General features: G+C 47.0%; 1 protein-coding gene and 1 long non-coding RNA gene across 2 annotated transcripts in view; both read right to left on the reverse strand.

The window, feature by feature from the left end:
* The window catches only part of LOC310686073, a 143,792-nt gene that overhangs the window by 24,886 nt on the left and 92,580 nt on the right, over positions 1–26,326 (reverse strand). The window lies entirely within an intron of this gene.
* FBXO41 (F-box protein 41) overlaps positions 1–26,326 on the reverse strand; it is a 77,371-nt gene that overhangs the window by 16,931 nt on the left and 34,114 nt on the right. The window contains exons 4-8 of the mRNA XM_083458691.1: positions 25,087–25,166; positions 23,157–23,515; positions 21,902–22,137; positions 15,063–15,178; positions 14,623–14,775 (exon numbers count right to left, since the gene is read on the reverse strand). Coding sequence (XP_083314817.1) covers positions 14,623–14,775; positions 15,063–15,178; positions 21,902–22,137; positions 23,157–23,515; positions 25,087–25,166 — 944 coding nt within the window. The remainder of the gene's footprint in view (positions 1–14,622; positions 14,776–15,062; positions 15,179–21,901; positions 22,138–23,156; positions 23,516–25,086; positions 25,167–26,326) is intronic.

A 26,326-nucleotide genomic window follows, 5' to 3' on the forward strand; every position in this document is an offset into this window, starting at 1 on the left:
GAAGAGCAACTGTAATCAACAAATTACGCTAGTAGGACTGCAAGAAGTTTTGTAAGGAGAAATATACGAAGTGTTACAAAGTAGAAAAAGTTACAGGTAGGTAGCTGTGGTCTGCCATAGTCAAAATAGAACCTACTGGTTTCTCTGTTTTGTGATTCTTGATGTCAGATTTATGTCCGTTTATTCTTTGGCATAAGGTTTGGCCTGTTTGTCCAATATAGAGAGCTGAAGGACACTCTATATTGGAAACCAGTAGGAGAACACTTCAATCTCCCAGGACATTCTATACAAGATCTCAAAGTAGCTGTTTTACTACAAAGGAATTTCAGAAATAGACTGGAAAGAGAAGCTGCTGAATTGCAACTCATTACCAAACTTAAAACCATGGAGAGACCTGGTCTGAACAGAGACATTGGATTCTTATCTCATTATACATGACTAAGCCATTTTTCACCTTCTCACCCCTTGCCTTTTCCTGTAAGACCTATTGCAGTCGTTAAGAGTCGTCAACAGGCTCATCTCAGCTATCTGCCAATCACCCATTCCCACCACCCTTCTGAGTAATACCCCTCCCCACCTTCTCACTATATAGAAGGATCTGGCAACTTCTGTTTCAGTGTATCTGAAGAAGTGTGCATGCACACGAAAGCTCATACCAAGAACTATCTTAGTTGGTCTTTAAGGTGCTACTGGAAGGAATTTTTCTAAAGTAGAAAAAGATAGAGATATTGGTTATGAGTTTGAAATGTAATAGGGAAGATAAGAAATGCATACTGAGAGATTAGATTGGAAAATTTTCAGACAGGATTGATGGAAGTAAAAAAAATTGAGTAAGATGTAAAAGTATGTTTAATTACTGTTGAAAATGATATGTTATATATACAGTATATATATATATATATATATGCAGGTTTTGGTGTCTTCGGGTGTCTTCCCGTGTAAGAGTTGGGGTGTCTAGGCGACGTTTCGACGAGGTCTCACTCGTCATCTTCAGGCTGGTGCTTTCGGCTTCTTGTTACTGGAACAGAGCAGGATCTCAGTGTTTGAGTTCCTATAAATACTGTTGAGGGGGTGTGGTATATAGCCTCCAACGTTCTGGGCAGAGGGGAAGTTCCCAGGTTAGTGTGTCTTTTCTTCTTTTGTTCCTTAATTACTTGAGGGATATCTTGAGTGATTTCTTGAGTGATATTCTGAGTACCACTTAGGTGGGTCATTAAGTGTGGATTAGTTGCTAAAGCTTTCGTGTCTTGACCTCTTGAGCTTGTGAAGAGTTTTTCTGAGAAGATGGCTGTACTGCACTTAGTTGTGCTCTGGCTTGGCTTCGTGTATAGGGGCGAGCTGTGGTTTTGTGCCCTGTGCCAGCCAGATCTGTGTAGGGATTGCAGAGGGGTGCAGCATCCGGAGGTGCCACTATGGTTTGGCTACTGGATGGAGTCTGTAATTTATCTGTGGAGAGGGTCTGGGTTTGGGTCTGGTGTGGTTGATTGGTGATGGCGTTCTGTGTGCCTCTGGTTCTGGTGTCGGTTTTTGTGGGGAGGGCTAATTTCCAGATGTCTGGCAGGCGGGACGTGTCGTCACGCTTGTTCATGTTGTGGGGGTGTTTCTCTATCTCGATGGCTAGATAGAGATAGAGATAGAGATAGAGAAACACCCCCACAACATGAACAAGCGTGACGACACGTCCCGCCTGCCAGACATCTGGAAATTAGCCCTCCCCACAAAAACCGACACCAGAACCAGAGGCACACAGAACGCCATCACCAATCAACCACACCAGACCCAAACCCAGACCCTCTCCACAGATAAATTACAGACTCCATCCAGTAGCCAAACCATAGTGGCACCTCCGGATGCTGCACCCCTCTGCAATCCCTACACAGATCTGGCTGGCACAGGGCACAAAACCACAGCTCGCCCCTATACACGAAGCCAAGCCAGAGCACAACTAAGTGCAGTACAGCCATCTTCTCAGAAAAACTCTTCACAAGCTCAAGAGGTCAAGACACGAAAGCTTTAGCAACTAATCCACACTTAATGACCCACCTAAGTGGTACTCAGAATATCACTCAAGAAATCACTCAAGATATCCCTCAAGTAATTAAGGAACAAAAGAAGAAAAGACACACTAACCTGGGAACTTCCCCTCTGCCCAGAACGTTGGAGGCTATATACCACACCCCCTCAACAGTATTTATAGGAACTCAAACACTGAGATCCTGCTCTGTTCCAGTAACAAGAAGCCGAAAGCACCAGCCTGAAGATGACGAGTGAGACCTCGTCGAAACGTCGCCTAGACACCCCAACTCTTACACGGGAAGACACCCGAAGACACCAAAACCTGCATTCCTGTACCCGTGAAAATCTACGAAAGCATATATATATATATATATATATATATATATATATATATATATATGCAGGTTTTGGTGTCTTCGGGTGTCTTCCCGTGTAAGAGTTGGGGTGTCTAGGCGACGTTTCGACGAGGTCTCACTCGTCATCTTCAGGCTGGTGCTTACGGCTTCTTGTTACTGGAACAGAGCAGGATCTCAGTGTTTGAGTTCCTATAAATACTGTTGAGGGGGTGTGGTGTATTCTGGGCAGAGAGGAAGTTCCCAGGATAGTGTGACTTTTCTTCTTTTGTTCCTTAATTACTTGAGGGATATCTTGAGTGATTTCTTGAGTGATATTCTGAGTACCACTTAGGAGGGTCATTAAGAGTGGATTAGTTGCTAAAGCTTTCGTGTCTTGACCTCTTGAGCTTGTGAAGAGTTTTTCTGAGAAGATGGCTGTACTGCACTTAGTTGTGCTCTGGCTTGGCTTCGTGTATAGGGGCGAGCTGTGGTTTTGTGCCCTGTGCCAGTCAGATCTGTGTAGGGATTGCAGGGGGGTGTAGCATCCGGAGGTGCCACTATGGTTTGGCTACTGGATGGTGTCTGTAATTTATCTGTGGAGAGGGTCTGGGTTTGGGTCTGGTGTGGTTGATTGGTGATGGCGTTCTGTGTGCCTCTGGTTCTGGTGTCGGTTTTTGTGGGGAGGGCTAATTTCCAGATGTCTGGCAGGCGGGACGTGTCGTCACGCTTGTTCATGTTGTGAGGGTGTTTCTCTATCTCGATGGCTTCCATGATTATTCTCTTGTGGTGATGTTCCATGTTAAAGAGCAATTTGGAATCTGCAAAATTAATTTCGTGTCCTGTTTCTTTCATGTGTTGGAAAAGAGAGGAAGTTTTTTCTTCTTTTTTGACGGCATTCTTGTGTTCTGCGATACGTGCATTTATTCGTCTGTTTGTTTGTCCAATGTACGTGGCTGGGCAGACTTTGCAGGGTATTTCATAGACCCCTTGGTTTTCCAACTGGATTTTATCTTTGGGGTTTCTGAGGATATTGGCTATTTTTTGGTTGGTGCAAAAGGCTGTTTTGATATTGTGTTTATGGAGGATTTTGCTAATTTTATCTGTAGTGCCCTTGATATAAGGAAGGAGGGCCATGCCATTGTTTTCTTCTGTGTCTTGGTTTTTGGGGGGTGTTTCTTTTTGGATTAGCTTCGTAACCCTGTTTTGCTGGTATCCATTGGCGATTAACACATTTGAGAGATTCTGTAACTCAGTTGTCAAGTGGTCTTTGTCAGCCAGGCGTTTGGTTCTGGAGATGAGAGTCTTGGCTACGGAGTTTATTTGTGCAGGGTGGTGGTGTGATTGTGCATGTAAGTAGCGGTTGGTGTGTGTTTTTTTCCGGTAGATGGTGTGTCCTAGGGAGCCATCAGGTTTTTTGTAGATTAGGACGTCAAGGAAGGGAAGTTGGTTGTTGGCTTCCTCCATAAACACAATATCAAAACAGCCTTTTGCACCAACCAAAAAATAGCCAATATCCTCAGAAACCCCAAAGATAAAATCCAGTTGGAAAACCAAGGGGTCTATGAAATACCCTGCAAAGTCTGCCCAGCCACGTACATTGGACAAACAAACAGACGAATAAATGCACGTATCGCAGAACACAAGAATGCCGTCAAAAAAGAAGAAAAAACTTCCTCTCTTTTCCAACACATGAAAGAAACAGGACACGAAATTAATTTTGCAGATTCCAAATTGCTCTTTAACATGGAACATCACCACAAGAGAATAATCATGGAAGCCATCGAGATAGAGAAACACCCTCACAACATGAACAAGCGTGACGACACGTCCCGCCTGCCAGACATCTGGAAATTAGCCCTCCCCACAAAAACCGACACCAGAACCAGAGGCACACAGAACGCCATCACCAATCAACCACACCAGACCCAAACCCAGACCCTCTCCACAGATAAATTACAGACACCATCCAGTAGCCAAACCATAGTGGCACCTCCGGATGCTACACCCCCCTGCAATCCCTACACAGATCTGACTGGCACAGGGCACAAAACCACAGCTCGCCCCTATACACGAAGCCAAGCCAGAGCACAACTAAGTGCAGTACAGCCATCTTCTCAGAAAAACTCTTCACAAGCTCAAGAGGTCAAGACACGAAAGCTTTAGCAACTAATCCACTCTTAATGACCCTCCTAAGTGGTACTCAGAATATCACTCAAGAAATCACTCAAGATATCCCTCAAGTAATTAAGGAACAAAAGAAGAAAAGTCACACTATCCTGGGAACTTCCTCTCTGCCCAGAATACACCACACCCCCTCAACAGTATTTATAGGAACTCAAACACTGAGATCCTGCTCTGTTCCAGTAACAAGAAGCCGTAAGCACCAGCCTGAAGATGACGAGTGAGACCTCGTCGAAACGTCGCCTAGACACCCCAACTCTTACACGGGAAGACACCCGAAGACACCAAAACCTGCATTCCTGTACCCGTGAAAATCTACGAAAGCAAATATATATATATATATATATATATATATATAAAACACCTCAGGCTTGTCCCTCTTCTGGGTGGAAGGGGCAAAAGGGGAGGCCCAGGCCAAGCCCCCGGGGTGAGAATTACCTGGTGGCACCGCTCTGCCTAAAAGGTAAGCTTTGCTGTTTTCTAATTTGTGAATGACCTACTTCTACGCTTCGGTTGAGCCTAAAAATAAGCAGAATCATATTATCTGGAACGCTCATCCGTCTCCCAGGAAGCCGCCTGCCAAGGCGCCCTGACCGGCTTGGCTTGCCGTTAATTAAAACACGTGGGCAGGATGCTGAGCTGCCAAGCAGGGGCTGCCCAGGTGGGCCTGATCCTGCCGGGTGGAAGGGGATGAACGAGGGAAGAAGGGAAGGAAGGAAGCGACGGCAATGAGAGAGAGAACCTGGAGACAGAGAAATAGCAAAAGCTGCCTTGTGCCAATGAATTGATTTTAGATTGCTGTGTGTTACATTTATTGTTGTTAGCCGCTCTGAGCCCGGCTTCGGATGGGGAGGGCGGGATATAAATAACATTTTATTATTATTGTTATGCCCCCTCCAGCCCAGCGTCCTGCTCTCATAATGGCCAACCAGATGCCTCAATGGGAATCCCGCAAGCAGGATTCGAACACAAGACCAATCTCCCTTCCTGTGGTTTCCAGCAACTGGGATTCAGAAATCTCCAACTGTGGAGGGCAGAGCGTAGCCATAGTACTAACATCCATCAGCAGCCCTCTCCTCCCCTTTTAAATGGTCGCCATCACAGTCTCCTGTGGGAGGGAGTTCCACAGGTTAACTGTGGAAGATGGTACTTTCCTTTTTCTGACCTTAATCCTCCACCATTCGCCTCCGCTGGATGTTCATTGGCATTCTAGCATTACGAGAGGGAGGGAAACGTTTTTCTATCGCCTTTCTTATTATCCTGCCAGCTCGTACGCGTGCCTTTTCTCTAAACTACGGGCTGAGTAGCAGCAGTCTTGGGAGGTGGACTGGGGCTGCCTAGAAGGAAAAGTCACAGCAAAAGCTGCTGTTCCTGGAGCAATAAAGTGGATGGCAAGAACTGACCGCTGGTGGTTTTGCAGGATTCGTTGCCAGCAGCGAAAGCCAGATCGGGTTCAACAGCACTGTCTCAGCTGGGAAGGATATGCATGGAATAGCAAGCAGAGCAAATGTCAGGCGAGCACTTTTTCTGTGCCCGTGCAATCTGCCGCAGAAAATCATCCAAATGAAGGAGAGGAGGAAGACCCCCACGATCGTCTGCACGCCTATCACTCTATGAGTCCATCTGCCTTGAATTTCTTTCATGATTAAAGTCTAGCGAATTTGTTTCACTGCATCCCCTGCCTCATTCACAAGAGACTTGTTGCTGGTTGTGCCTGCTGGTCCAACCCCGATGCAATGTAGGTATCGCAACACTCCATCCATTTTGAACCCGGACCCCGCTTAGCTTTGCAAAATGTGGCAGCAGTTTTATTAGGCAGGAAACTCAGCCAAGTTTGTGAAGAGCCAATAAAGGGTTAACTCCAGCTTTGACCGGTGTGATCTGCTGACAAGCATACTCCATGATGGGTGCCATTCTGAATTTGTGAGCGCTCGATCTTTTAGTGTGGCGGCACCTAAACTTTGGAACTCCCCGTCTATTGAGACCAGACAGGCCCCTTCACTGTACTTGTTTCTATGCAATCCTGCCAGACTATATACACGTATGGCCCTTATGCATGAATGGAATATAGAATGAACTGATCCACTGGGTCTTCTGCTTTTTCCGTTGAACTTTATGAGACTTCTGTTGAAATTTACAATTTGATACAATGAATAGTATACCTTATTTATTCAAAAGTACAGCCGATTACGTCTTGTGTGTTTATTGAGTATGTTTCACGTAATCATAGGTTTGTTGTTATTTTGCTAATGATCCTGCCAGACTGAGCAGGATTTAACCCCATTCATTAGCTGCTGGAAACAGGGATGCACAGCCGACAGAGGATTTAACCCCACCCTAGCAGCCTTCAGATGACGCCAGCTGGTGGGTGGCTGGCTGGGTGAAATGGGTGCTCCCCAGTCACACAGAAGATAGTTAATTCAATGTACCTCCCACTAAGGGACTGTGCTCATGCAGCCAGAGACTATGCCTACATGGCAGCTCCCTTTGCTCATCCCTTTTCAGACCGCCGCTGTTTCTGGGAGACAGTGGTGCAGGAGAGGCTGGGGAAAGACCTAGCCCTTCACTTGCCCGGCCTACCTCTTCCTCTTCTTCCAGCACATCCTGCGCTCCCCTCTCCAGCTCTGAACCTCCAAAGAATGAGAGTCCACCACTTCTACTGTCAAACAGCTCTTACAGACAGAAAGTCTTTACATACATCTAGTCGGAATCTCCTTTCTTGTAACTTGAAGCCACTGGTTCGAGTCCTGCCCTCCAGGGCAGGGGAAAACAAGCTTGTTCCCTCTTCCATGTGACAGCCCTGAAGATATTTGAAGATCCTATCTCCTCTCAGTCTCCTCTTCTCCAGGCAGAACACACCCAGGTCCATCATACTGTTTTTGGGGGACAAGACGCAGGCGGGTGTGGAGGACTCCCTGATCCTGAATGGGGTAACTGTGCCCCTGAAGGACCAGGTGTGCAGCCTGGGAGTCATTCTGGACTCACAGCTGTCTATGGAGGAGCAGGTCAATTCTGTGTCCAGGGCAGCTGTTTACCAGCTCTATCTGGTACGCAGGATGAGACCCTCCCTGCCCGCAGACTGTCTCGTCAGAGTGGTGCATGCTCTGGTTATCTCCCGCTTGGACTACTGCAATGCGCTCTACATGGGGCTACCTTTGAAGGTGAACCGGAAACTACAACTAATCCAGAATGTGGCAGCAAGACTGGTGACTGGGAGTGGCCGCCGAGACCACATAACACCGGTCCTGAAAGATCTACTTTGGCTCCCAGTGTGTTTCCGAGCACAATTCAGAGTGTTGGTGCTGACCTTGAAAGCCCTAAACGGCCTCGGCCCAGTATACCTGAAGGAGCAGCTCCACCCCCATCGTTCTGAGGCTGTTTAGGACTTTAAAGGTCAGCACCAACACTTTGAATTGTGCTCAGAAATGTACTGGGAGCCAGTGTAGGGAATCCACTTAAGGACTCTATGCGGGCTCCGGAATACCCCATAAGGGAAAGGGAGCCGATTTCTTATAACAGTGGGAACGCTGTGATCTTTTGCTCACCGGGAGATGCTCAGAGATGCTCAGGCTCTCAAAGCGATACCCACCCCAGCCGCTTGTTTTGCAAAGTGCCACCCACAGCTCCTCTGCACATCCCAGATGTGTTCTCCACGCCAGCCCAGCCTCCTAATCTAAGACAATCTCACCAGCCCATTCAAGCTGGGCTAATTGCACGGTTTCTCCCAGACGTCCTGACACGGGGACAGTTGCGCACTCCCCTGCCGGCACACTAAGCCGCTTCGCCGTGCCAGTCTTGCCAAGGATAAAGCCCAGCCGTGCTGTGCTGTAAACAAAATCTGCCCTTATTCCCTTATGGGGGACACAAGAGCTCTTATAGAGTCCTTACGTGAGTTCCCTATTGGTAGGAGAAAATAACAGAGGCCATCCAGAGAATATTGAGAAGCAAAGCAGCTTGTAAGCCTGATCTTTATTGATCTGTTGCAACAGGGTGCTCCCCTCACACGCAGGAAAGGAAGAGGACCCCAAACAAAGGTGTGCCCGCCCTTATATAGACATTTTAAATTCCCTGCCCTGGAGCTCAAGACCACCCCTCCATACATCATACATACATCACAGAAGGGGTGTAACACAAGACCACCCCCCACAAACATCATACCTACATCACAGAAAAGGCGGTCTACAACAGAAATTTGAGTGTTGTTGTTTTTCCTGTCTGGCAGGTATTCTGATAATGCCTTATCTGATTGCCTTTCCTGATAGTCTGCCCATTCCATTTGAAATGGTGATTACTTATTTCCTGTGACAATGTAGGTTCCCTCACCCTGCTCCCTCCTTGCAAAGAAACATTTGGTCAGCTTGGGAGTCAAAATGGTTTCAGGACGGTCTTCCTGTGCTGCTCCAGACATTGGTACATTTATGAACATTTATGATATATATTTATATGACCTTAAAATTCTATTGCAGATGCTTGCCTGTCATACCCCCAGGCTTGAAGCAAAGAAAAAGTTCCTTATTATTTCACACCTCCGCTGTCTTTTCACTGCTCTTGGGTGGTCTGTGATGTTCTCAGGGGGGTCTTAGCTGTCGGCCTGGAATGGAGGGCAAAGGCCTCCTTCTCCCCAATCTTCTGGCACACAGGGGAATATGGATTCGTTTCCGAATGAATGAACAATTGGAGCAAAGGGAGTCCTTGTTATGTACTGAAGTTCTCACCCTGGGCCAGCAGGGGGATACTGTAGATAGTTATGCAAATGAAGGGTCGAAAGTGACATTCAGTGATTGGATAGTTTGTATGCAAATGAAGGATCGAAAGTAATGTTCAGTGATTGGATAGTTTTAGAAAGTTGTTACAGTAACGAGGTACTGGAGCTCTATATAAGCAGGCTGACTGAGCTCCTCAGTTCAGTTCTGTTCCAGCTTACAAATAAAGAGCTGCTTTGGAAGAATCGCTGTGTTGTCTGATATGTTCGCCCACAACTTAACAGTCCTTTTATTTCAGTTTTCGTTCATAGGGACACAGGAAGGTGCTTTATTGAGAATCAGGATGTGCCAAGATTTCCCCAGCCCTGTCTGGAGATGGGGAGTTCAAACAGCAGCAGTCTGATGACTTGGGTCCTCAGAAAAGGTCAGCAAAATTGGCCACCGCCTCCCTTCCATTCATTACATTTCCTATTTTAAAAATTATTTATTCCTTAAGGGGAAGAAATGGAGGCAGTGAGAGATTTGACTTTCTTGGGCTCCATGATCACTGCAGATGGTGACTGCAGTCACGAAATTAAAAGACGCCTGCTCCTTGGGAGAAAAACAATGACAAACCTAGGCAGCATCTTAAAAAGCAGAGACATCACCTTGCCAACAAAGGTCCGTATAGTTAAAGCTATGGTTTTCCCAGTAGTGATGTATGGAAGTGAGAGCTGGACCATCAAGAAGGCTGATCGCCGAAGAATTGATGCTTTTGAATTCTGGTGCTGGAGGAGACTCTTGAGAGTCCCATGGACTGCAAGAAGATCCAACCTCTCCATTCTGAAGGAAATCAGCCCTGAGTGCTCACTGGAAGGACAGATCCTGAAGCTGAGGCTCCAAGACTTTGGCCACCTCATGAGAAGAGAAGACTCCCTGGAAAAGACCCTGAGGTTGGGAAAGATGGAAGGCACAAGGAGAAGGGGACGACGGAGGACGAGATGGTGGGACAGTGTTCTCAAAGCTACCAGCATGAGTTTGACCAAACTGCGGGAGGCAGTGGAAGACAGGAGTGCCTGGCGTGCTCTGATCCATGGGGACACGAAGAGTTGGACACGACTAAACAACTAAACAAACAAACAAACAAAATTCTGCTCTCTTTCACCCACCAAACCTCACAGCTGCATCTCCCTCCCTGATCCAGAAAAGCAATCATTTCTCCCAAAACAACAGCTCAGCCAGACGCACAGAAGATCAGCTGGCAAACCACACACGCCCTTCTCTTGATGCCAGGAAAACCCTCTCTGCCTCTCCAGATGCTACTACAGGGTAGGGCTATTTTTTAAAAAATTGTATTGAAAAAGGTGCGACCCCCCTAGCCATACTGGGTTTTTCTTTCCAATTGTGTTTTTCCTCCATTTGCAGCACAGAATTCTGTGGCCAGGCGACAGCGTTTGATGCCAAGACAGGGAAGAAAAAGAAGAACTCTACAGCTTGCATAAATTACAGTAATTAAGTAATTTTGCATATGCCGATTGACGGGCTAGCCTGATCGTTGGCTGCAGGCCTCCCACCCAGCTTGCATAAACGGCGGTAATTAAGTGGCTTTGCATATATGCCGTTTGACAGCGGGGAAAATAATCTTTGGCTGAAGACCTCCCACTCAGGAAGGTCTTTGAGAATCTTATATGCAGCGGCCGCAGCTCGGACTTTGGTGGCAAAGGGGTGGAAGGAACAAGAAGCCCCGACAATAATAAACTGGCATTACAAGCTACAGGAATTTGCCGAAATGGCGCAGTTAACAAATACAGTGGTACAGACGAATGCCTCGCAAGACGAAAAACCCGCTAGACGAAAGGGTTTTCCGTTTTTCGATGCGCTTCTCAAGACAAATTTCCCTATGGGCTTGCTTCGCAAAATGAAAAAGTCTTGCGAGTCTTGCGATTTTTTTCGCTCCCCCCCTTTTTCTAAGCCGCTAAGCCACTAATAGCCTTTTAGCCGCTAAGCCGCTAAGCCTTTAATAGCCGCTAAACCGCTAATAGTGCTAATCCGCTAAGCTGCTAATAGGGTTGCTTCGCAAGACGAAAAAACCGCTAGACAAAGAGACTCGCGGAATGGATTAATTTCGTCTTGCGAGGCACCACTGTACCCTGAGAGGCAATTGAAAACAAAAATTTATGGAAAAGTGGGATAGATATAAAACATATGTTCAAAAATACAGCAAAGGTTCGCTATCTATGCTAGCATTTGATTGACGTTGGAGTGAGACTGAGTTGAGAAATAAGACTAAGAGCACATATTGATATAGGAATGTATTAGATAATATGTATACAATAATAAGAGTACATTCATTTGTAAAAAAGGAATATACAAAGGGAAAGACAGGAAGTCTAGTGTGTTGTTATGTATATAATTTTGGGGGGGAAATTGTTTTTGTTTTTTCTCTTTGTTCTTTCTTTTTTTTGTTTCATTTTCTTTCTAGGTATATAAAATTTGTATATAATTTTCATATACATGTTGGAAATTACCGTATATTATAGTAAGTCCTGTAATGTAATATGGCAACGTTTACCGATGTAATATAAGAATGTTAACAAATAAATAAAATGCAAATTAAAAAAGAAAAAAAGAGGAGAATCTGTGTAGGGTCCAGTTTTGCCAGCGGAAAACAAGATTAGGTTCTGCTTCTTATTTACCGGTATTTTATCTGATTTTTTGTGTTTCTTTCTGTTTTTCTCCCCCTCCTCATTTCATCCCCAGCCTGTGAGGTAGGCTAGGCTGAGAGGCAGAGAGATTAATTCCTGGCCGAGCCGGGACTCGAACCCTGCTCTCTCCCAGGTCCTAGTCTGGCGCTCTAACCACTGCACCACACTGCCACATTTCCAAACTGGTTGAGAACTGCATTTTGTCTCGAACTTGCCAAAATGACAGAATTAATAAGAAACCACTCAGGCAATTAGGTTAAAGAAAGGAATGTTTTAAAAATTACCTGACAAAATACTGTTCCAATAGCAACACTTGGTTGTGCCTAGATTCATTCCACAGATATAAGGGAAATTTCTTTTTCAACGGTTGAATACAGATAATTTAAATGTAAGAGAAATGTTGAAGCCACATAGAGATAGGGGGAATTCGACAAACATATAAGGGCCTCAAACCTGACGCGGCCATCATCTAACGTTCCAGACCGGGTTTGAATTATCTGCTGAGGAAATTTTCTGATTACTGTTCTGGAAATGGTTTATCCATTAATTATGAAAAATCTATAATTCTAGTTTTCGAGAGAAGCTTCTCCCGGTCTAAATGGGTGCTGGATGGCCATAACCTTGAACAGATAAAATATTTCCGTTATCTAGGGCTCACATTCCATCATACAGGATCTTGGAAGCACCATTGGCAAACCTCCCTTCAAAATCATAGAATCATAGAATCATAGAATCATAGAGTTGGAAGAGACCACAAGGGCCATCGAGTCCAACCCCCCTGCCAAGCAGGAAACACCATCAGAGCACTCCTGACATATGGTTGTCAAGCCTCTGCTTAAAGACCTCCAAAGTAGGAGACTCCACCACACTCCTTGGCAGCAAATTCCACTGTCGAACAGCTCTTACTGTCAGGAAGTTCTTCCTAATGTTTAGGTGGAATCTTCTTTCTTGTAGTTTGGATCCATTGCTCCGTGTCCGCTTCTCTGGAGCAGCAGAAAACAACCTTTCTCCCTCCTCTATGTGACATCCTTTTATATATTTGAACATGGCTATCATATCACCCCTTAACCTCCTCTTCTCCAGGCTAAACATGCCCAGCTCCCTTAGCCGTTCCTCATAAGGCATCGTTTCCAGGCCTTTGACCATTTTGGTTGCCCTCCTCTGGACACGTTCCAGTTTGTCAGTGTCCTTCTTGAACTGTGGTGCCCAGAACTGGACACAGTACTCCAGGTGAGGTCTGACCAGAGCAGAATACAGTGGCACTATTACTTCCCTTGATCTAGATGCTATACTCCTATTGATGCAGCCCAGAATTGCATTGGCTTTTTTAGCTGCCGCGTCACACTGTTGGCTCATGTCAAGGCGGAGATTACAAAGCTAGCCATACTCAGATTCTTCTTCACAAAGGGCGGCAAATATGTTCCAGCAGCCTTAAGGGTTTTCAACACAAAACCCGTTTCCCAACTCCTGTACGCAGCAACTGTCTGGCATAATGGGGACCTGCCAAAGCTAGATGGCTTTCAGGCAAAATTTCTACGATCTCTGCTACAGGTACCCAACTGCGTCCCCAACTCTGTACTTCTGTTAGAAGCTGGTGAATGCCCAGTTTCAACTAAAGCGTGGTGGGCTGCCCTAAAACATTGGCTCAGGATTTCAGTGTTTAATCTAAGGAAGGGTTTGTACCAACACCTGACCAATGAGGAATTTGTCAGCAAATGACAGAAAACCATGGTTAAAAAAGCCCCCTCTATTGGTTTGTCTCCCTGCCAACTGTATTACCTGGGTTATGAAGGCGCCCAAAAGTTGTTAAAACAAAGATTATGGGATAATGCACACAGTGACTTGCGATCTCGATCACACACAGTCTGTAGTCCGCTGGCAGTAGGAGTACAATATGGGTATGTCTTTAAGTTAACATCTTACATTAAAAACCTGACAGCACCAAACTATTGAAGGCTTTTCACCAAAGCCAGGCTAAAGGTCTTTCCTTCGGCAGTGTTGGATGGCAGGTTGAGAGGAGTTCCCTACCAGGACAGACTTTGCTCGTGTGCTCAAGACATCGATTCCATAAAACATATTTTGTTGCATTGTGCAAAATATGAGCAAGCCAGGGCTGAACTGATACTACCCTTGCTGGTACCTTTCCCAGGAAAATCAGAGGCTCACTGTGTCAGGTTCCTACTGGAAGACCGGACAAATGCTAGAACATTAGCAGTGGCAAAGTTTTTATCGGTGGTTGCAAGAACCAATGATCCCTATCTTTAAGTTTGAACAAAATGCTTGTTTAACCTGGAGGTAGTCTGTATGAATTGTGTATTGCTTTGTAATGATTTGTTGGGTCTCTGGACTGTAATAAAGATTGATTATATAAGGGACTCAAACTGCTATAGTGAAACAGAAAGAAAGTGACTGTAAAGAATGAAAAAGGAAAGGAGAAATATGAAGGTAATTTCTTTCTAGGAATATTGTGTATAGATTATTCAAATTATGCTTTGTACTCCTTAAATAATTTTATGTATTTGACAAATATATTTTCTTTCTTTCTTTCTTTCTTTCTTTCTTTCTTTCTTTCTTTCTTTCTTTCTTTCTTTCTTTCTTTTTCTTTTTATGTATTGTTTTTTTCTTTTCGGTATATGTAAATTTTTAAAAATGAAATTATTATTATTATTATTAAAAAAAGAGAGTTGTATTTTGTCCGCCTACCGGTAGGTGACGGCTTGGAGTGCTCGACAGTAGCAGCTGGCCAGCCAGAGGGAGCGATCTGTCAAGATGTTGGGGCAGTGCGAAATCCGGAGAATCAAGAGGTTGCTTCCGGTGGCCTTCAGCAGCGACTCCAGGCCAGCTTCCAGGCAGCCCCTGTGAAGGAAAGGTCCAGATCATCAGAGTTGTAGAGTTTGTCGAAGTTCTTATGTTGGGGGAGAAACCGGAAGGGGCCACTCCCGGATTCTGCAAGTGACTAAGACAGACATCATGAACTTTGTGGATCTGCACTGTAAATAGTTTGCACAGTAAGACCTGTAAAAGGCAGGTCGGAGTCCTGCCTGCTACTCACGAGCAACCACCACTGACATCTGACACCCACCTCTGCACACCTTCCGGTTTGTCAATCTCCCTGACCGGCTTGCCAGGAGGGTCTGACTCACCGTGTGCTTTTCATGTAGTCCTCCTTGGTCTCCTTCTTCCCCCTCTGACGGGGCTTGAGGTTCTGGAGGGTGAGGGAGTGTGTTTGGGTGCACCACTGTGACAGCATGACCAGGAACTGTGGAAGGACAAGGGACATTAAATGCCAGGCAACCGCCACTCATCCGCATCCTGCCAGGCCCTGACTTTCTTTCTTTCTTTCTTTCTTTCTTTCTTTCTTTCTTTCTTTCTTTCTTTCTAACGTTCTTATGTCACATATGTATACCTTATCATATTACATTACAGAGCATATAATATACATTACAGAGCATAATTTCCAACATGTATACAAAGTTTATATACCAAATTTATGTACCTAAAGAAAGAAAAAAGAAAAAAACAAAACAAAGAAGAAACAAAGACATAAAGCCATTTCAAAATAATATTTGTACCAACATGTCAGGGAACTGCCATCAGAGCATCAGGTGGTGGAGGGACTCAGGCAGGATGAAAGAGACTCAACTGCTGAAGCAGGGACCAGCAGGGGGAGGAGTGGGTCTCTGAGGGAATGCGAGCAGGAGGGAGGGCTCAGGGAGGCTTCCAGCGAGAACAGTGGGGAGGTATCGGAGTCTCCCATAGGGAGACCCACACCTCGCAGGAAACTGTCACGCCGTGAGTCCAGGAGACGCGTTTCCGTTAAGGAACTTCTTTGCTGGAAACGCTTCCGCAGACAGCCACTGTCGGACTCTACTAGTGACTAGAGCAGACATGTCTGAGGAGCTCCGTCACACACGGAGGTTTGTGGGGTCGCACAAACTCTGAGGGAGCACGTTTTCACGCACAAGCAGCTAATCAAACCCTCACAGCAGTCCGACAGTCTTTGTACGCTGCCTGTGCAAGAGAAGGCATCATGAGCGAACCAACCGGAACCGGAGGAGCAGGGGCTGGAGCTGGTCCAAGCTTGGAAGATAGATACCGAGCGTTGGAGGTTCAACTGGCCCTGCAGACGGCGAGGCTGGAGGAGAGAAGGGCTCAGGATGCAGACAAGAAGGGGAGAGCCACTCAATTCCCCAGAAAGGTACCAGGATTGGTGCAGAAATTTGGGGGGGACCCCAAGGACTACCATGCTTTTAGGACAGAGATGCAATATGCCCTTAATGTGCAGTTCGATGAGTTCCCTGATGAGGAATCGCGAGTTGCTTTTGTAATTGGGCATCTTGAGAAAGGGGCTAGAGACTGGGTTCGACCCCTAATGGCAACGCACAATGACATACTAAAGGACACAATGAAGTTCTTTCGTGCAATGGATATCATGTTTTCCAGCGATATTGAGGAAGGGGTGGTGCGCAGACAGCTAATGGCTTGTAAGCAGGGAAGTCGATCTGTCCGTGAATATTGGACTGAGTTTACCATGCTGATTCACAGACTGAGTTGGGATTTATCGGCGGCACCCGTTCAAATGCTATTTGAAGAAGGTCTTTCTTCGGGGGTGAAAGACGAGCTGGCACGGAGCCCCAGGGCGGAGTCTATGGATCAGCTGACCAAATCTGCGCTGACCATAGGAGCGCGGCAGGAGGCAAGAGCCTTGGAGAGGCGGGAAGGGAGAGGGGAACGTTGGAAGGAGGTCCGCATTCCAGACATTCCTGAGCCAGCTTTCCCGCCGGCAGAGCCAATGGAAATCGGAACAGCGCGCGCGCGCGCATTTTCAAAAACCAGCGAGGGAGCTAAGAAGGAGGGAAAGGGCCCCCGGAAATGCTATCTCTGCCAACAGCCAGGCCACTTTGCCAGAGTCTGCCCCCAGAGGAAGGAATGGCAAGGGATGGTGGGAGCTGTTGAGGGGGGAGAAGAAGGGGGAGCGGAGCAGGTAAAAGCCAACGCCTGGTTGCCACAATTGGGGCACTGCAGCCAGGCCAAAGAGCAGTGAAAGTGCCCGTGCCAGAAGCTCCTCGACCTGCTCTAGTGATTGAAGTGTCGCTAGAGCTGCAGAATGGGCACCCCCTAAAAATAAAGGCGCTATTGGACTCAGGCAGCTCCTGCAATTTTATGAGCAAGGAGTTTGCTGCTGAACACCAGATACAGACCATCCCTTTAAGCAACCCCCTGCAGGTGACCACGATTGATGGCAGGGAGTTGTTGGGAGGAGGAGTCCGCTTGCAGACTGTCCCAATGATAATGAGGGTGGCAAGGCACACAGAACTGATAGCGTTTAATGTGGCTACCCTGGGAGGCGCTCCCATTATTTTGGGAATGAGCTGGCTAGCTCTACATGATCCGCTGGTTGGCTGGCATCAAAGAGTGGTGTCCTTTGGTTCAGCACATTGCCTAGAACACTGCAAAGGGGAGAAGGGTTCAGCAGGGGCCCAAGCCACCCTAGCAGGGACTGAAGTAATGGGGAAGGTGAAGGTACCACCACAGTATGCAGATCTCAGCGACGTGTTCAGCGAGAAGGAAGCTGACCAACTACCACCTCATAGACCCTTTGATTGTCAGATCAATTTACTCCCTGGAGCACAGCTTCCCGTGGGCAAGTTGTATGCCATGTCAGACAGGGAAATGCAGGAGTTGCGAGGGTTCATTGACAAGAACCTGAAGAGAGGCTTCATCAGAGAGTCCAAAGCAGCAGGGGGGAGCCCAGTGTTCTTTGTGGACAAAAAAAATGCGGACAAGCCGAGACTTGTATGTGATTTTAGGCGGCTGAATGCAGTGACTGAACCGGTGGCGTTCCCTATGCCCAGAATTGATGATATTTTGACCAGGGTGAGGAAGGGAAAGATTTTCACAAAGCTGGATCTAAGGGGGGCGTACAACCTGATACGCATAAGGAAAGGGGATGAATGGAAAACCACCATGTTTACCCCTTTGGGGGCGTTTGAATACCTCGTTATGCCATTTGGATTACAAGCAGGCTCCGCGTGTTTTCAATCTTTTATGAACCACGTGCTGGGCCCTTTGCTCTACAAGAATTGCGTTGCCTTTCTAGATGATGTGTTGGTGTATTCTGAGAATGAGGAGCAACATGTGAGAGACGTCAGAGAAGTGTTGAGCAGACTGCAAGCCAACAGGCTGTGGGTCAAACTGGAGAAGTGTCGGTTCCATACCAAGGAGGTGGAATTCCTGGGGTACCGCCTGTCAGACAAGGGATTGGCCATGGATCCCGGCAAGGTACAGGCAGTGCTGGAATGGAAAACACCCAAAACCAAGAAGGATGTGCAGAGGTTCCTAGGGTTTGGAAACTTTTATCGTAAGTTCATCCGCAACTTCGCCCATCTGACGGCACCCATCACTGACTGTCTCAGCAGTAAAAAGAAGTTTGTATGGACGGCGGAGGCGGAGCGAGCGTTTGAGGAACTGAAAAGGGCCTTCGCCTCTGAAGAACAACTTCTGCATGTGGATTTACGAAAGAAGCTAAGGGTTGAAACAGACGCATCTGACAGAGCCATAGGGGCGGTGCTTCTTCTGCAGCCGGGGAAGGAGGAGTCAGAGTGGCGTCCGTGTGCCTTCTTCTCGCGGAAGCTGAACAAATCCGAGAGGAACTACACGGTGTACGACCGAGAACTGCTTGCTATTCATGAGGCGTTCCGGAGATGGAGGCATCTGCTAGTTGGTGCACAACATAAAGTGCAAGTGTGCACGGACCATAAAAATCTAGAGTACTGGAGAACGGCGCGAGTGCTCAACCAAAGGCAGTTGAGATGGGCCCAAGAGTTCTCCAAATTTAACTTTGAGATTTGTTATGTGCCAGGCCCAGAGAATGTTAGGGCGGACGCTCTCTCACGCAAACCTGAATATTTGGAGGGGGAGGGAGCACCCGAAGAAACCCATATCATTCCAGAGGACCGCTGGGTGTGTGGGGCGACTTTGGTGGGGCAAAGGGAATTGGTAGAGGGTACGGTGCAGGATGCATACGCCCAGGGGAAACTCAGGGATCTCAGAGGGGAGGAAGACAAATCCGGTGGTTTTGAGGAGAGAAATGGGGCATTGTATTATAAGGGAGCGTTATATATACCTGAAGGGGAATTGAGGGAGAAGGTACTCAAGCAGCTGCACGATAGCCCCACAGCAGGGCACTTTGGGCAACACAAAACCATGTGGCTGGTTACCAGGGAATTTTGGTGGCCCAAGGTCAGGGAAGATGTGCGGGAGTAGGTGAGAGGGTGTGAACAATGCCAAAGAGCCAAGGGGGAGAGGCAGGCGCCGGCTGGTTTATTAGAACCACTGCCCACACCTGAGAGACCGTGGGAAGCAGTGGCAATAGATTTCATGACTGATCTGCCAAGGTCTAGAGGGAAAACAGCCATCATGGTTGTAGTAGACCTGTTAACTAAAATGGCCCACTTCATAGCCTGCTCACATGCGGTTACAGCAGAAGAAACCGCCAAATTGTTTGTAGAGAATGTGTTTAGGTTGCATGGCGCCCCCTTGAGGGTGGTTTCAGACCGAGGGAAACAATTTACTTCCAGGTTCTGGAGGAAGCTCATGAGCTTACTGCATGTAGAGGTTAATTTCTCGACGGCCCGTCATCCTGAAACCAACGGGCAGGCGGAAAGAGCAAATGGGGTTCTCCAACAATATTTGAGGTGTTATGTTAATGACAGAGAGAATGATTGGGTGGAGAAGCTGGCGTTGGCAGAATTTGCCTACAACAATGCAGAGAACGTGTCCACGGGGATGAGCCCCTTTTTGGCTAATCACGGGTGCCATCCCAGAGCCTTCCCAGGGGGGGAGGGGGAGAACTGGAGCGTTCCAGCTGCAGAACAGTTCGTGGAAGAAATGGAAGCGATCCATCGCCAGCTCCAACTCAACTTAAACAGGGCTAAGGAGGAATATAAGAGGCAGGCAGACAAAAACAGAAGGGAAGGTGAAAGCATCAGGGTGGGGGACCAGGTGTGGCTGTCAACCCAAGGGTTGCCATTCAAAGGAGGTTGTAAGAAATTAAGACCCAAAAGGCTGGGTCCGTTTGAAGTCATACAGCAGGTCAATCCAGTGGCTTTCAGGCTCCGGTTACCGAACCACATGAAGCTGCACCCAGTTTTTCACAGGTCGTTGCTGTCACCGTATAGAGGAGACAGTGAGGGGAGGGTCACTAGGGGACCAGCAATGGAGGAGAAGGAACACAGCTACCATGTAGCGGAGATCCTCGATTCCAGGTGGAAGGGAGATCAAGTAGAGTATTTGGTAATGTGGGAAGGGGAACCGGAGTCGGAAAACACCTGGGTTAGGGCAGAGGATGTCAATGACGAGGTTTTAATAGAGACTTTTCATCAGAGGTTCCCACGTAAACCTCAGCCTGTAGCGAGGTTCCGAAGGGAATACTTTGCCACCACCGACGAGGAAGAGGAGTTGGAGGGGTTCCCAGATTCTGAAGAGGAGGAGGATTCAGCTGGCCAGGACGACGATCGATGGAGAGAATTGTTCGAGACGTCAGAAGATGAGGAAGATTCGTTTCGGGGTTTTAGCCCTTCACCTCCCAGGGGGGAGGAATTGGGAGGGGGTGAGGGGGGCCCTGGAGGGGAGGTGGATGTCAGGGAACTGCCATCAGAGCATCAGGTGGTGGAGGGACTCAGGCAGGATGAAAGAGACTCAACTGCTGAAGCAGGGACCAGCAGGGGGAGGAGTGGGTCTCTGAGGGAATGCGAGCAGGAGGGAGGGCTCAGGGAGGCTTCCAGCGAGAACAGTGGGGAGGTATCGGAGTCTCCCATAGGGAGACCCACACCTCGCAGGAAACTGTCACGCCGTGAGTCCAGGAGACGCGTTTCCGTTAAGGAACTTCTTTGCTGGAAACGCTTCCGCAGACAGCCACTGTCGGACTCTACTAGTGACTAGAGCAGACATGTCTGAGGAGCTCCGTCACACACGGAGGTTTGTGGGGTCGCACAAACTCTGAGGGAGCACGTTTTCACGCACAAGCAGCTAATCAAACCCTCACACAACACTACGGACTTCCTTTCAGTCTCGTTGTATATTCTTTTTTCTTTTTTTTTTACAAATGAATGTACTCTTATTATTGTATATTTCTTTACATTTTATCTAATGCATTCCTATATCAACATGTACCCTTAATCCTGTTTCTCAACTCAATTTCTCTCCAACGTCAATCAAATGCTAGCATAGATAGCGAACCTTTACTATATTTTTGAACATATATCCTATATCTATCCCATTTTCCCATAATTTTTGGTTTTGAATTGCCTCTCAGGCTATTTGTCAACTGTGCCATTTCAGCAAATTCTTGTAGTTTATTATGCTAGGCCCTGACATTCTGCTTATTTCCCATTTGGATACAGGCGTAACTTCAAAATCCTATAACCTCTGGTTAAACTTGGAGCAGAACCAGGATACACATATGAGAAAATGGGCGCAATATTTGGATCATAGAGTTCAATTTAAAAAAACAAAACAAAGCAAAAAAAGGGGATGGTACTAGCCTAAAGATGGAAAGAAGATAAAATCCCCACCAGAGAGGAATGGCAAATTAAGCTGTTAGAATATGCCGAAATGGCAAAAGTGACTAGAAAGCTCGGGAACCAAGAAGACAATAACTTCAAGAAAGAATGGGGAAAGTTTATAATCTGCCTTAGGAGACCACTGTAAGCAGATGAAAACATTGGCAGGATTTTAACAACACTAATATGGAAAGATACAAAATATGGATTCTGTAATAATACGCAGCTGAAAATGTTGACAATAGGACCCATGGAGAGGAAGGAAGGAAGTCGAGGGATTCAGAGAAATATATGGATATGTATTTGGTATTGTTTACAACTTTTTGCTTGTAAAATCAAATAATTTTTTTAAAAAAAACAACAACACAAAAAGACAACAAAAGCCAGTAAGCCACTGCAATCTCGAGACTTTGGCTCACCTTAGACGACACCCTGGCGTTCTCCAGGAGCACCCGGGTCCACACGGCAGGGTGCCGGGCCACAAACTTCCAGTCCTTGCAGACCTCGGCTGCCCTCAGCAGCGTCTTGGTGTCGAGGTACGTGAAGATGCAGAAGAGAGCGGCTCGCATCTTGAGGATTTCGGGGCTGATGACCTCGTTTGAGCGAGCCGGGCTGCCTCTCTCCGGCCGGACTGCCTTCCCTCCTTCAGACCTGGCTGTGACATAAGAGATCCATAAAGTTGTCTGGGCACATTAGGGTGTGTTATTTTGTTTTCATTTTCCATTTCCTTTCACTTTTAAATTTGTAGGTACAGTGGTACCTCGGTTTTCGAACGTAATCCGTTCTGGAAGACCGTTCGACTTCTGAAATGTTACAAGGCCGAGCGGCCTGCCAATTCAGTAGAGAAAATTGTGGAAAAACAACAGGTACACACAGCAGAAGCCGTTTGACTTTCGAGGCGCGTTCGAAAACGGAAGCATTTACTTCTGGGTTTTCGGCATCTGAAAGCCAAAACATTTGGCAATGGAGACGTCCGAAAACTGAGGTACCTGTGTACCGCCTTCGTATACAGTGGACACTTGGGTCGCGAACGTGATCCATGCGGGATGCATGTTTGCAACTCGCGGCGTTCGCAACCCGTGTCTGCGCACGCGCGGGTTGCGATTCGGCACTTCTGCGCATGTGCGACCGCCAAAACCCAGAAGTAACCCGTTCCGGTATTTACGGGTTTTGGCGGTCCGCAACCCAAAAAAACGCAACCTGAAGCATCTGTAACCCGATGTATGACTGTACACAAGGCGGTTTGCGGCAACAACATATACAACAAAGGACACACGTCTTACAACAATCTGATCCAATGCAATCAAACGTAACATGATGAATGACTTCTATCAAATAAAGCAATAGCCAACAATCTATTGGAATATATTAGTACACAAGAAGATTAATCCTCTAAACATCAGCGAGTCTTAAGGAGGAAGACTTAATTTTGGCAAGTTTCTTCAGCGAGGGGTCTTAAAAATATGTTTTGGGTGCCAGGAATTCAACTCTGCTCTCTCGATACAGATGGATGGCAAAAGCAGCAGAATTTCTAGACCCACGGATTTCACTTTTGGGTGTTCCCAATGGCCGCTGTTGCTCTGACCCAATAGAAGATGCCTTAAACGTCATAATAAACATGGTTTATGGAATAAAACCCACTATGTCCTGCTCTCTGCAGAAGAGGAGACTCACCTTGCAGCCTTGAGCTGTTTCTGGACCTGGAGAAATTCTCCTGCTGAGCCTCTGCCGGGGGCTCGGTCTCCCACATCTCGGCCTCCGACTCGGTGGTCCTGGAGCCCACGTCAGAGATGTCTCCTTCTTCGCCCTCGGTGCTGTTGCGGTAAGGGCGGCGGTGCCAGTTCTGGATGGCCTGCCTGCGGAGACCCGAAGCCCTCACTCCACCAGGCCTGTCGAAAGCACTGTCCGAACCTCGGTTCTGCCCGCCCTGGTAGGACTGCCCGTCGGCGTTCTCGTCCCCCTGGTACAGCTCGGGGCTGTCGCTGTCGTAGCAGCCGGAGCTCTGGGAGACGGCTTTGGCACGGCTAGAGGCTCTGGAAGCACAGAAGGGAAGCACTAGCAGGAAGGGGCACCCAAAGGCCATCCAGACCAGACCATTTCTATTCTGGGAAGGTTGACGGGTATGTTATACCTATTCTGTATTTGTAAGAACTATATTTTGGAACTCCCTGCCCATTGATATCAGGCAGGCAGCATCATGTCACTTTTCCTGGCACCTGCTAAAAACACTCCCGTTTAGACATGGGACGTGGGTGGCGCTGTGGTCTAAACCAGTGTTTTTCAACCTTTTTTTGGCAAAGGCACACTTGTTTCATGAAAAAAAATCACGAGGCACACCACCATTAGAAAATGTTAAAAAATTTAACTCTGTGCCTATATTGACTATATATAAAGTAATTCTCTTGAATAGGAATCACATAAACACAAAGAAAGTATTTTATAATTACTTTATTATGAAATAGTAAGTAAACAGAAATGTGAAAAATTATAAAATACTTTATTTTTAAATCTTTCGAATTTTTCAATTTTTCCCACGGCACACCAGGCAACATCTCGCGGCACACTAGTGTGCCGCGGAACAGTGGTTGGGAAACACTGGTCTAAACCACAGAGCCTAGGGCTTGCCGGTTGTGACGTTAACATATGAGAGTGCTGGAGGTGAAATAGTTAAACAGGTTACCCAATCAGAACCCAGGGGGTGGAGTCAGAGGGACTATAAAAGCAGCTCTGGGAGGGGCAAAGGGAGGAGTTCGTTGGGAGTTGGGTGGTTGGTTGGAGTGGGAGTGAATTGGGAGAGAGTCTGTGGGTAGGTGGAGTTAGTGTAGCGAAATAAGCTGAGTCAGGAACAGTTAGGGGCTAGGAAGACAAGCAAATATCTGAGAGGTGGTTTAGTGAGTGAGTGCAGGTAGCGGAAGTTATAGGTTGTAATTGACCGATACCGTTTATGAAACCACACGCTTGTTAAACTGCAATAAATAAACAGAAGTTTATGTTCCAATTTAACCCTGACTGGACTCAGTATTTTACCAGGTAGGGCCTGGGTGGTGGTAGGGAGAAATAAAGTGGTGGCACAGGGATCAATAGAGGGTGAAATGTCCAGGGACCCTGTGTGATCGCCACACCGATTGGAAGGTCGGCGGTTCAAATCCCCGCGACGGGGTGAGCTCCCGTTGCTCGGTCCCTGCTCCTGCCAACCTAGCAGGTCGAAAGCATGTCAAAGTGCAAGTAGATAAATAGGTACTGCTCTGGCGGGAAGGTAAACGGCGTTTCCGTGCGCTGCCCTGGTTCGCCAGAAGTGGCTTATCATGCTGGCCACATGACCCGAAAGCTGTACGCTGGCTCCCTCGGCCACTAAAGCGAGATGAACGCCACAACCCCAGAGTCGGCCATGACTGGACCTAACGGTCAGGGGTCCCTTTACCCAGACATTTTGAAAGTTGATGCGAGTTTTCATCTGTTTTTTTAGCCTGTTTGTATTTTCACTTAAATTATTGTTCTCATTTCCCCCCGGAAATTTTATTGTTTTATCATTTTTGAGAACGGTTGTTTGTTTTCCCAGTCAAGCAGTGTCTAAATTTTATGAAACAAACAAACAATTCCTTACCCGGTGCTGGAAGATGATCTTTGGTTGGAAACCGCGTAGGAACTGTGTGCTGTTGCTCCGGGAACCGAGTGCCTGTCTCTCTGCGGAGACAAGAAACTGGGGATCAGAAGACTCCTTCACCCCCCCCCATGGATGAGATTACAGAGTGCTTGAGCAGAAACCCCCCCTTTTGACCCCCACATGAGCATCACAGAAGAGACCCTGGCGATACATGATTCCTGCCTCTAAAACAGGGGTCAGCAAACTTTTTCAGCAGGGGGCCGGGCCACTGTCCCTCAGACCTTGTGGAGGGCTGGATTATATATTTTTTTTGGGGGGTGGGATGAACGAATTCCTGTGCCCCACAAATAACCCAGAGATGCATTTTATATAAAAGGACACATTCTACTCATGTAAAAACACGCTGAATCCCGGACCGTCCACGGGCCGAATAGAGAAGGCAATTGGGCCTGATCCGGCCCCTGGGCCTTAGTTTGCCTACCCATGTTTTAAACCATAGCGTATAATTGCAGAGTTGGAAGGTACCCCAAGGGTCATCTAGTCCAACCCCCTGCAATGAAGGAAAAAAGAAATACATTTATTTGTTTATTTATTTATCGAATTCATATACCGCCCTATACCTGGGGGTCTCAGGGAGGTTCACAGAATAAAATCAAGAATATAAAACCACAAAATACATAACAAAAATAAAAACAACCACCCAATAGTGTCCGCCCCTCCAAAAAAAGAAAACACGTTTTAAAAGGACATAGGATGTAAATCAGATCACCCAAAGGTCTGGTTAAAAAGGAACATTTTTTTGCCTGGTGCCTAAAGATAGATAATGAACTTCCCTGAGGAGAGCATTCCACAGACAGGGAGCCACTACAGAGAAGGCCCTGTTCTCTTGCTGCCACCCTCCGGACCTTTCAGGGAGGAGGCAGATAAAGAAGGGCCTCAGAAGATGATCTCAGAGTCTGGGTAGGTTCATATAGATAGAGGCGGCCCTTGAGATATTAAATATAATTTAAGGGTGGGGAACGTCTGGTGCAGGGGCCAAATGTGGTCTGCAGTGCTCTCTGCATAGCTGTCAACAGGGAAATTCCCTTATTCCGAATAGGATTCCTCACAAGAAAAGGGAAAAGTTGACAGCTATGGCTCTCTCTCTGGCCCCTGGCATTGTCCTCAGACCATACCCCACCCATGCCCAGTCAGTCCCCTAATGGCTCTGCTTCCCTCCCCCTTCCAGAGCCATTTGCTA

This window comes from Podarcis liolepis, assembly GCF_965112155.1.
Source record: "Podarcis liolepis genome assembly, chromosome: 9".
NCBI classification, from domain to species: domain Eukaryota; kingdom Metazoa; phylum Chordata; class Lepidosauria; order Squamata; family Lacertidae; genus Podarcis; species Podarcis liolepis.